Here is an 11,610-nt window from a genome sequence, read left to right as displayed (position 1 = left end):
AAAATTGACCTAATTTTCCTAAAATGCAAAGGGATTTCCTACATAGTAGTATGTCAGCTATGGTCTGTATACCTTGTACATGTACTGGTAGAAATAAAGATTATTATTATTATAAAGAATATTCATAAGAACATAAGAAAGGAGGAAGACTGCAGCAGGCCTGTTGGCCCATACTAGGCAGGTCCTTTACAATTCATCCCACTAACAAACATTTGACCAACCCAATTTTCAATGCCACCAAATTCTCATCAGCAAATTTTGAGAATCAATATATGACACACATTAACTTAGTGTGTTGTGCGACACCAAACAGGAAAGCCACTTGGGATTTCTTCAAACATTGCAGATGCTGAAAGAAGTTAGTCTATGCTATGTTAATAATTTTATAAATAGTTTGGAGGGATATGTTGTATATCTTTATACGTATATGCTTCTAAACTGTTGTGTTCTGGGAACCTCTGCAAAAACAGTGATTATGTGTGAGTGAGGTGAATGTCTTGAATGATGATGAAAGTATTTTCTTTTTGGGGATTTTCTTTCTTGTTTGGGTCATCCTGCCTCGCTGGGTCACCCTGCCTCGGCGGGTCACCCTGCCTCGGCGGGTCACCCTGCCTCGGTGGGTCACCCTGCCTCGGTGGGTCACCCTGCCTCGGTGGGTCACCCTGCCTCGGTGGGAGACGGCCGACTTGTTGAAAAAAAAAAAACTAATGCTGAGACTTCTATCTTACAGTGAGGAAACCAACACCACAACTAAGAAAGAAGAGAAAGAGGGCAAAGAAGTGGATGATAAAGATGAATTAATAGAGAAGATAAAAGAGAAAGGTAAGGTGGATAACTTGATGGGAGAAGACATGAAGAAAGACGAGCCAGAGCAGATGAAGATGGGAAAGATGGAGCAAGTGATACAGAAAGATCTGGAGCAAATAAAGATAGAGAAAGAAGAGCTGGAGCAGATGAAAACAAAAAAGGAGATGACGAAGGTAGAAAAGATGGAGCAGAAGCTAGAAGAAATAGAACAGAAGATTCAGAAAGAACTGGAGCAGGTGAAGAGAAATAAAGAAGAGCTGGAGCAGATGAAGATAGAAAAGATGAATCAGATGAAGAAACAAGAGCTGGAACAGAAGATAGAGGAAGAACAGAAGGAGCAGATGGAGATAGACACAGAGAAGAAAGACCTAATGGATGTTATGAATAAAGTAGAAAAACTAAGATTTGCTGAAGAGGTAAACAATGTTTACATATTTTGTTATATATAGTACTTGTTACCTTATGTCACTACGTAGTACTTGTTACCTTATGTCACTGTATGTAGTACTTATTACCTTATGTCACTGTATGTAGTACTTGTTACCTTATGTCACTATGTAGTACTTGTTACCTTATGTCACTGTATGTAGTACTTGTTACCTTATGTCACTGTATGTAGTTCTTGTTACCTTATGTCACTGTATGTAGTACTTGTTATCTTATGTCACTGTATGTAGTACTTGTTACCTTATGTCACTGTATGTAGTACTTGTTATCTTATGTCACTGTATGTAGTACTTGTTACCTTATGTCACTACGTAGTACTTGTTACCTTATGTCACTGTATGTAGTACTTGTTACCTTATGTCACTGTATGTAGTACTTGTTACCTTATGTCACTATGTAGTACTTGTTACCTTATGTCACTGTATGTAGTACTTGTTACCTTATGTCACTGTATGTAGTTCTTGTTACCTTATGTCACTGTATGTAGTACTTGTTATCTTATGTCACTGTATGTAGTACTTGTTACCTTATGTCACTGTATGTAGTACTTGTTATCTTATGTCACTGTATGTAGTACTTGTTACCTTATGTCACTATGTAGTACTTGTTACCTTATGTCACTGTATGTAGTACTTGTTATCTTATGTCACTGTATGTAGTACTTGTTACCTTATGTCACTGTATGTAGTACTTGTTATCTTATGTCACTGTATGTAGTACTTGTTATCTTATGTCACTGTATGTAGTACTTGTTATCTTATGTCACTGTATGTAGTACTTGTTACCTTATGTCACTGTATGTAGTACTTGTTATCTTATGTCACTGTATGTAGTACTTGTTATGTTATGTCACTGTATGTAGTACTTGTTACCTTATGTCACTGTATGTAGTACTTGTTACCTTATGTCACTGTATGTAGTACTTGTTACCTTATGTCACTGTATGTAGTACTTGTTATCTTATGTCACTGTATGTAGTACTTGTTACCTTATGTCACTGTATGTAGTACGTTACCTTATGTCACTGTATGTAGTACTTGTTACCTTATGTCACTGTATGTAGTACTTGTTACCTTATGTCACTGTATGTAGTACTTGTTATCTTATGTCACTATGTAGTACTTGTTACCTTATGTCACTGTATGTAGTACTTGTTACCTTATGTCACTGTATGTAGTACTTGTTATCTTATGTCACTGTATGTAGTACTTGTTACCTTATGTCACTGTATGTAGTACTTGTTACCTTATGTCACTGTATGTAGTACTTGTTACCTTATGTCACTGTATGTAGTACTTGTTACCTTATGTCACTATGTAGTACTTGTTACCTTATGTCACTGTATGTAGTACTTGTTACCTTATGTTACTGTATGTAGTACTTGTTACCTTATGTCACTGTATGTAGTACTTGTTACCTTATGTCACTGTATGTAGTACTTGTTACCTTATGTCACTGTATGTAGTACTTGTTACCTTATGTCACTATGTAGTACTTGTTACCTTATGTCACTGTATGTAGTACTTGTTACCTTATGTCACTGTATGTAATACTTGTTACCTTATGTCACTGTATGTAGTACTTGTTACCTTATGTCACTGTATGTAGTACTTGTTACCTTATGTCACTATGTAGTACTTGTTATCTTATGTCACTGTATGTAGTACTTGTTATCTTATGTCACTGTATGTAGTACTTGTTATTTTATGTCACTGTATGTAGTACTTGTTACCTTATGTCACTGTATGTAGTACTTGTTATTTTATGTCACTGTATGTAGTACTTGTTACCTTATGTCACTGTATGTAGTACTTGTTATCTTATGTCACTGTATGTAGTACTTGTTATCTTATGTCACTGTATGTAGTACTTGTTACCTTATGTCACTGTATGTAGTACTTGTTACCTTATGTCACTGTATGTAAGAGATAAGATAAGATTTCGTTCGGATTTTTAACCCCGGAGGGTTAGCCACCCAGGATAACCCAAGAAAGTCAGTGCGTCATCGAGGACTGTCTAACTTATTTCCATTGGGGTCCTTAATCTTGTCCCCCAGGATGCGACCCACACCAGTCGACTAACACCCAGGTACCTATTTGCTGCTAGGTGAACAGGACAATAGGTGTAAGGAAACGTGTCAGAATTTCCACCCGCCGGGAATCGAACCCGGGCCCTCCGTGTGTGAAGCGGGAGTTTTAGCCACCAGACCACCGGACCACCGTGTAGTACTTGTTATCTTATGTCACTGTATGTAGTACTTGTTACCTTATGTCACTGTATGTAGTACTTGTTACCTTATGGTAGTAGGTTGGTAGACAGCAACCACCCAGGGGGATACTACTGTCCTGCCAAGTGAGTGTGAAACGAAAGCCTGTAATTGTTTTACATGATGGTAGGATTGCTGGTGTCTTTTGTCTGTCTCATAAATATGCAAAATTACAGGTACGTCTTGCTACTTCTACTTACACTTAGGTCACACTACACATACATGTACACGTTTATTTATACACACTCATTTGAGTTTTCTTTGATTTTATCTTAATAGTTCTTGGTCTTATTACTTTTCCTTTTATATCCATGGGGAAGTGGAATAAGAATCTTTCCTCCTTAAGCCATGCTGTTGTAAAAGTCAACTAAAATGCCGGGAACAATGGGCTAGTAACCCCTTTTCCTGTAATAATTACTATAAAGAATAAGAAGAAAATTGTCAAAGTGGGAAGTCTAAATGTGCGTGGATGTTGTGCAAATGTTAAGAAAGAGATGATTGTGGATGTTATGAATGAGAAAGAGCTGGATGTCCTGGCTTTAAGTGAAACAAAGCTGATGGGGGTGGGAGAGTTTCAGTGGAGAGGAATAAATGGGATTAGGCCAGAGGTTTCATAGAGAGTTAGAGCTAAAGAAGGAATAGCAATAATGTTGAAGGATAAGTTATGACAGGAAAAGAGGGACTACAAATGTATTAATTCAAGGATTATGTGGAGTAAAATAAAGGTTGGATGTGAAAAGTGGGTTATAGTAAGCGTATATACACCTGGAGAAGAGAAGTGTAGAGGAGAGAGATTTTGGGAAATGTTGAGTGAATGCGTGGGGAGTTTTGAACCAAGTGTGAGAGCAATGGTGGTTGGGGATTTCAATGCTAAAGTGGGCAAAAATGTTGTAGAGGGAGTAGTAGGTAATTTTGGGGTGCCTGCTGTAAATGAAAATGGGGAGCCTTTAATTGAACTATGTGTAGAAAGAGGTTTGGTAATAAGTAATACATATTTTATGAAGAAGATGATAAATATACAAGGTATGATGTAGCACGTAATGAAAGTAGTTTGTTATATTATGTATTGGTGGATAAAAGGTTGATGGGTAGGCTCCAGGATGTACACGTTTATAGAGGGGCAACTGATATATCGGATCATTATTTAGTTGTAGCTACAGTTAGAGTAAGAGGTAGGTGGGAAAAGAGGAAAATGGCAACAACTAGCAAGAGGGAGGTGAAAGTGTATAAACTAAGGGAGGAGGAAGTTCGGGTGAGATATAAGCAACTATTGGCAGAAAGGTGGGTTGGTGCAAGTATGAGTAGTGAGGGGGTTGAAGAGGGTTGGAATAGTTTTTAAAATGCAGTATTAGAATGTGGGGCAGAAGTTTGTAGCTATAGGAGAGTGAGTGCAGGAGAAATGAGGAGTGATTGGTGGAATGATGAAGTAAAGGGTGTGATAAAAGAGAAAAAGTTAGCTTATGAGAGGTTTTTACAAAGCAGAAGTGTTATAAGAATAGTAGAGTAAATGGAGAGTAAAAGAAAGGTGAAGAGAGTGGTGAGAGAGTGCAAAAGGAGAGCAGATGATTGAGTGGGAGAGGCACTGTCAAGGAATTTTAATGAAAATAAGAAAATTTTTTGGAGTTAAACAAGTTAAGAAAGCCTAGAGAACGAATGGATTTGTCAGTTAAAAACAGAGTAGGGGAGTTAGTAGATGGGGAGATGGAGGTACTTGGTAGATGCTGAGAATATTTTGAGGAACTTTAAATGTCGATGAAGAAAGGGAAGCGGTAATTTCATGCACTGGCCAGGGAGGTATACCATCTTTTAGGAGTGAAGAAGAACAGGATGTGAGTGTGGGGGAGGTGCGTGAGGCATTACGTAGAATGAAAGGGGTAAAGCAGCTGGAACTGATGGGATCATGACAGAAATGTTAAAAGCAGGGGGGGATATAGTGTTGGAGTGGTTGGTATTTTTGTTTAATAAATATATGAAAGGGGGAGGTACCTAGGGATTGGCAGCGAGCATGTATAGTCCCTTTATATAAAGGGAAGGGGGACAAAAGAGATTGTAAAAATTATAGAGGAATAAGTTTACTGAGTATACCAGGAAAAGTGTACGGTAGGGTTATAACTGAAAGAATTAGAGGTAACACAGAATGTAGGATTGCGGATGAGAAAAGAGGTTTCAGAGTGGGTAGGGGATGTGTAGATCAAGTGTTTACGTTGAGGCATATATGTGAACAGTATTTAGATAAAGGTAGGGAAGTTTTTATTGCATTTATGAATTTAGAAAAGGCATATGATAGAGTGGATAGGGGAGCAATGTGGCAGATGTTGCAAGTATATGGAATAGGTGGTAAGTTACTAAATGCTGTAAAGTTTTTATGAGGATAGTGAGGCTCAGGTTAGGGTGTGTAGAAGAGAGGGAGACTACTTCCCAGTAAAAGTAGGTCTTAGACAGGGATGTGTAATGTCACCATGGTTGTTTAATATATTTTTAGATGGGGTTGTAAAAGAAGTAAATGCTAGGGTGTTCGGGAGAGGGGTGGGATTAAATTATGGGGAATCAAATACAAAATGGGAATTGACACAGTTGCTTTTTGCTGATGATACTGTGCTCATGGGAGATTCTAAAGAAAAATTGCAAAGGTTAGTGGATGAGTTTGGGAGTATGTGTAAAGGTAGAAAGTTGAAATTGAACATAGAAAAGAGTAAGGTGATGAGGGTATCAAATGATTTAGATAAAGAAAAATTGGATATCAAATTGGGGAGGAGGAGTATGGAAGAAGTGAATGTTTTCAGATACTTGGGAGTTGACGTGTCGGCGGATGGATTTATGAAGGACGAGGTTAATTATAGAATTGATGAGGGAAAAAAGGTGAGTGGTGCGTTGAGGTATATGTGGAGACAAAAAACGTTATCTATGGAGGCAAAGGGAATGTATGAAAGTATAGTAGTACCAACACTTATATGGGTGTGTAGCTTGGGTTGTGAATGCAGCAGCGAGGAGGCGGTTGGAGGCAGTGGAGATGTCCTGTCTAAGGGCAATGTGTGGTGTAAATATTATGCAGAAAATTCGGAGTGTGGACATTAGGAGAAGGTGTGGAGTTAATAAAAGTATTAGAGGGCTGAAGAGGGGTTGTTGAGGTGGTTTAGTCATTTAGAGAGAATGGATCAAAGTAGAATGACATGGAGGGCATATAAATCTGTAGGGGAAGGAAGGCGGGGTGGGGGTCGTCCTCGGGAAGGCTGGAAGGGGTAAAGGAGGTTTTGTGGGCGAGGGACTATATATATATATATATATATATATATATATATATATATATATATATATATATATATATATATATATATATATATATATATATATATATATATATATATATATATATATGTATGTATATGTATATGTATATTTATATGTATATGTATATTTATATGTATATGTATATGTATATATAATATATATATGTATATATAATATATATATGTATATATATATGTATATATATATGTATATATATATGATTATATATATATATATTTTTCTGTTTATATATATATGTTTATGTTTATATATATATATGTTTATATATATATATGTTTATATATATATATGTTTATATATATATATATATATATATATATATATTATATAATATATATATATATATATATATATATATATATATATATATATATATATATATGTATGTTGGAGTGTGAGCAGGGTAATATTTAGTGAAGGGATTCAGGGAAACCGGTTATTTTCATATAGTCGGACTTGAGTCCTGGAAATGGGAAGTACAATGCCTGCACTTTAAAGGAGGGGTTTGGGATATTGGCAGTTTGGAGGGATATGATGTGTATCTTTATATGTGTATGCTTCTAGACTGTTGTATTCTGAGCACCTGCAAAAACAGTGATAATGTGCGAGTGTGGTGAAAGTGTTGAATGATGATGAAAGTATTTTCTTTTTGGAGATTTTCTTTCTTTTTTTGGGTCACCCTGCCTCGGTGGGAGACGGCCGACTTGTTGAAAAAAAAAATATATATATATATAACATCCAGGTACCTACTTTCTTGCTGGATGAATGGGACAACAGGTGTAAGGAAACATGCCTAGTTTTTGCACCCTTGCCGGAAATCGAACCACGGACATTCAGCGTACGAAGCAAAAGCATTGCCTACCAGGCCACGGGCCACCTTGAATTGTTGAGAAGTTGCTAAAACTTCTACTACATCATTTGTGGTTTTAGTAATTCCGAGTAAATGAGCGACTCCGTGACACAGGCCAACTCCCGTTTGTTTCCTATTCTTCCTGTCGCATCTGAAAAAGTTGTACCCTGGGATCCGTATTTCATTATCAGTGATGTTCTGTGTGGGATCTCTGTGAAAGCCACAAACATTGCATATGACTCTTGTGAACATTATATCATCTTGGTTAAGATTCTTTTAGAATTGTGTATTTTTCTTAAGATGTAACAGTGCTTTGTTATTATGATGCCTGTACATGTCTGGATTTTTTGTTTGCAGGAAAACCTTGAGAGTTCAGAAGCAGAGTGCAGCAACATATCACTGGATACCACCATTGACAGTATTGGCAAGCTGGAGGATGACTTGTCTGAGCTGGAAGACAATGCCATAACAAATTTTCTCTTCTCATTTTTGTGAGTTTGTTACATTGTGTTTTATGAATAGTGAATGTACTGTATGTCAGCTGGAGTGAAGTGTGAGGTAGATAGTGTATATCAAGGTGGAGGGTAAGTTATATGTCAAGGTGGAGGGTAAGTTATATGTCAAGGTGGAGGGTAAGTTATATGTCAAGGTGGAGGGTAAGTTATATGTCAAGGTGGAGGGTAAGTTATATGTCAAGGTGGAGGGTAAGTTATATGTCAAGGTGGAGGGTAAGTTATATGTCAAGGTGGAGGGTAAGTTATATGTCAAGGTGGAGGGTAAGTTATATGTCAAGGTGGAGGGTAAGTTAAATGTCAAGGTGGAGGGTAAGTTATATGTCAAGGTGGAGGGTAAGTTATATGTCAAGGTGGAGGGTAAGTTATATGTCAAGGTGGAGGGTAAGTTATATGTCAAGGTGGAGGGTAAGTTATATGTCAAGGTGGAGGGTAAGTTATATGTCAAGGTGGAGGGTAAGTTATATGTCAAGGTGGAGGGTAAGTTAAATCAGGTGGAAGGTTAGTTAAATCAGGTGGATAGTTAGTTAAGTCAGGTGGAGGGTAACTTAAGTCAGGTGGACGGTAAGTTAGAAGCTAGATAAAGAATATAAGTTTGGTGGCACATGCAGGATGTGATGTTTATCTGAGATAGATAATCAATGTTCTTGTAAGAGATGACAGTCTGAAAATACTGCTAACATTTTACCTGACATACTTTGTGGCAGATTTTGATAGCCATGTAATGATCTACCATCTTGTACACGTATCTGCTATAGTATAGAGGCCTTAAATGTGATTTAAGAGAAGTTTTCTTAAGCGAATCATTCCAAGCTTCTTTCTTTGAAATATGGAGATAATATTACGTATAGCGAACCAGCAATGTGTTCTAGTGTTAGATATAATAATAATAATAATATGACTCACGAAATCGTAATGATTCGATTGCAAACAAACCCTACCACGGGTGGGGTTAGAACCCGCGATCAGAGTCTCAAAACTCCAGACCGTCGCGTTAGTCACTGGGCCAGCTACCCACAATAAGATTCATCCAACTCGATATGTTTATACACCATAGGAAGGTTAGCATAATCACCAATGTGACCACAAATGCAAGTTTTTACAGACGAATCTCCAGCTGGCGTGGCCTTGTCGGAACTGGGTTAATATATACTGTACTAACATATATAATCATTATGATCCAAATGGGCAAATGTTATGTTACGTGGGCCTGTTAAAAGACATTTCATAGGATGTTACGAATATATGTTGATTGTGAATTATTGGTATTTTTAAACCTTCATATGGCTATACTTGCAGGAAATGCACTGTGGAAAATGTCAAGTGTACACAATGTAATAAATCATTATAACAATAATTTTCTTATAGTACTGGACATAGTACAAGGATTGGTCCAATATTTTTTAGTACGAATTTAAAAATCCTCTAGATATGGATAGTATTTTTGGGATGCTTATTTTGATCAGTGGGTTTGAACCCTATTAACCTGCTTGTGGTGTTTAAGACTATATATCACATGTACCCTACCGGTCAAGAATACTTTATTAAATCAAAAAAGAATTATAAATAAATATTAAAAATTGTTCATTGTAATTTTTTTTCAACAAGTCGGCCGTCTCCCACCGAGGCAGGGTGACCCAAAAAAGAAAGACAACCCCCAAAAAGAAAATACTTTCATCATCATTCAACACTTTCACCTCACTCACACATAATCACTGTTTTTGCAGAGGTTCCCAGAATACAACAGTTTAGAAGCATATACGTATAAAGATACACAACATATCCCTCCAAACTGCCAATATCCTGAACCCCTCCTTTAGAGTGCAGGCATTGTACTTCCCATTTCCAGTACTCAAGTCCGGCTATGTAAAAATAACCGGTTTCCCTGAATCCCTTCACTAAATATTACCCTGCTCACACTCCAACAGATCGTCAGGTCCCAAATACCATTCTCTCCTATCTAACACGCTCACGCACGCTTGCTGGAAGTCCAAGCCCCTTGCCCACAAAACCTCCTTTACCCTCTCCTTCCAACCTTTACGAGGACGACCCCTACCCCGCCTTCCTTCCCCTACAGATTTATACGCTCTCCATGTCATTCTACTTTGATCCATTCTCTCTAAATGACCAAACCACCTCAACAACCCATCTTCAGCCCTCTCACTAATACTTTTATTAACTTCACACCTTCTCCTAATTTCCACACTCCGAATTTTCTGCATAATATTTACACCACACATTGCCCTTAGACAGGACATCTCCACTAAAATATTTTGTTGCCGTAATTTGATCTTTCGTGATGTTTTACTAATTTAATTGTTTTTCTAAAGGAGTGATATCCGGAAGAAAGTGGAAGCAATATTTGAGGAGGTTCTTGCTCTTAACGACCATGAAGAGGCACTGAAGCACGAGAAGAGCGCCCTACAAGACGCTGACAAGATAGTCATTCTCAACACCCCTAAGAAGTCTTAACTCTTGTAGCATCTACACATTAAGACCAACATTATACTGATTTCTTTTCAACTTTTGTTCTGGTGAAATAAAACTCGTTTTTGTAACACTTTTTGGAAAATGCAGTTTTTATAGTGCTTTAAGTTGTCAGTGTTGAGTGAAAAGTTTTAGTTATTGAAGATAAGTAAAGAGACTACTTAGCAAGACAAAGATTTACTAAAGAAGAAGAATTGATTGCGGAAGATACACAGCTTCACAATAAGTAGAAGCTGACCAAGACTAAGTTATTTTATTGGATCAGTGATACAATGATAATTAAGTTGGCTCTTAGGAAAAAATGGAAATATGTTATACATTCAGCATAATAAAATGTCTGTAATAATGTTTTATTTCATCAGTTACTGAGCTTTTAAACAATAACAGAGGTTAAACTTACAAACGCAAGTGTGCTACTTAGGAACCCGGACACTCTCATTCTAAACTAATTTACAATAACTTACAAACAAGTGTGCCACTCAGAAGCCTGGATACTATCATTCAAAATAACAGCACGGGCCACCAGGCCCGTGGCCTGGTGGCAAAAAGCTCTCGCTTCACATGCTGAGGATCTGGGTTCGGTTCTTGGCAAGGATGGAAACATTGGGCGTGTTTTACATCATGTTCACCCATCAGTAAAATGGGTACCTGTGTTAGTCGACTGGTGTGGATCGTATCCTGGGACAAAACTAAGTTGTCTCTGAATTCCACAATTCCAGTACATAATGACGCAGGTTATGATAATTGTCCATCTGGCCAAGTTTACATTTAGTTTGGTCTGCATCTGGTACTGGCAGCCTAATACATGGACATGTTTGAGTGCAAGGAGCTTGAAGGGTAGAGGCCCAGTTATTGCGTGCTCCAATTTCTTTATGAGAGCCATCACTATAACAGCAGCACTACCAGCTGCACCAGTGGATTGGTGAAAGAGG

The 11,610-nt window shown here is 37.5% G+C and overlaps 1 protein-coding gene across 1 annotated transcript; it reads left to right on the top strand.

Moving 5' to 3' along the window:
* Positions 1–707: 707 nt before the first annotated feature.
* On the top strand, positions 708–10,841 carry LOC128698629 (nucleolar protein 58). Its single transcript, XM_053790972.2, has 3 exons — positions 708–1,223; positions 8,037–8,170; positions 10,522–10,841. The coding sequence occupies exons 1-3, from the start codon at positions 708–710 to the stop codon at positions 10,661–10,663; spliced, it is 792 nt and encodes a 263-aa protein (XP_053646947.2). The 3' UTR covers positions 10,664–10,841.
* The last annotated feature ends 769 nt before the right edge of the window (positions 10,842–11,610 follow it).

This window comes from Cherax quadricarinatus, chromosome 88 (assembly GCF_038502225.1).
Source record: "Cherax quadricarinatus isolate ZL_2023a chromosome 88, ASM3850222v1, whole genome shotgun sequence".
Lineage (NCBI taxonomy): Eukaryota > Metazoa > Arthropoda > Malacostraca > Decapoda > Parastacidae > Cherax > Cherax quadricarinatus.
This window is presented reverse-complemented; position numbering and strand designations above follow the sequence as displayed.

Bases quoted from the DNA above. Each gene is read 5' to 3' on its own strand.
- LOC128698629 (XM_053790972.2), top strand. From the start codon at position 708: ATGCTGAGACTTCTATCTTACAGTGAGGAAACCAACACCACAACTAAG. The intron at 1,224-8,036 runs GTAAACAATGTT...TTTTGTTTGCAG, and splicing joins AACTAAGATTTGCTGAAGAG to GAAAACCTTGAGAGTTCAGA. The intron at 8,171-10,521 runs GTGAGTTTGTTA...GTTTTTCTAAAG, and splicing joins AATTTTCTCTTCTCATTTTT to GAGTGATATCCGGAAGAAAG.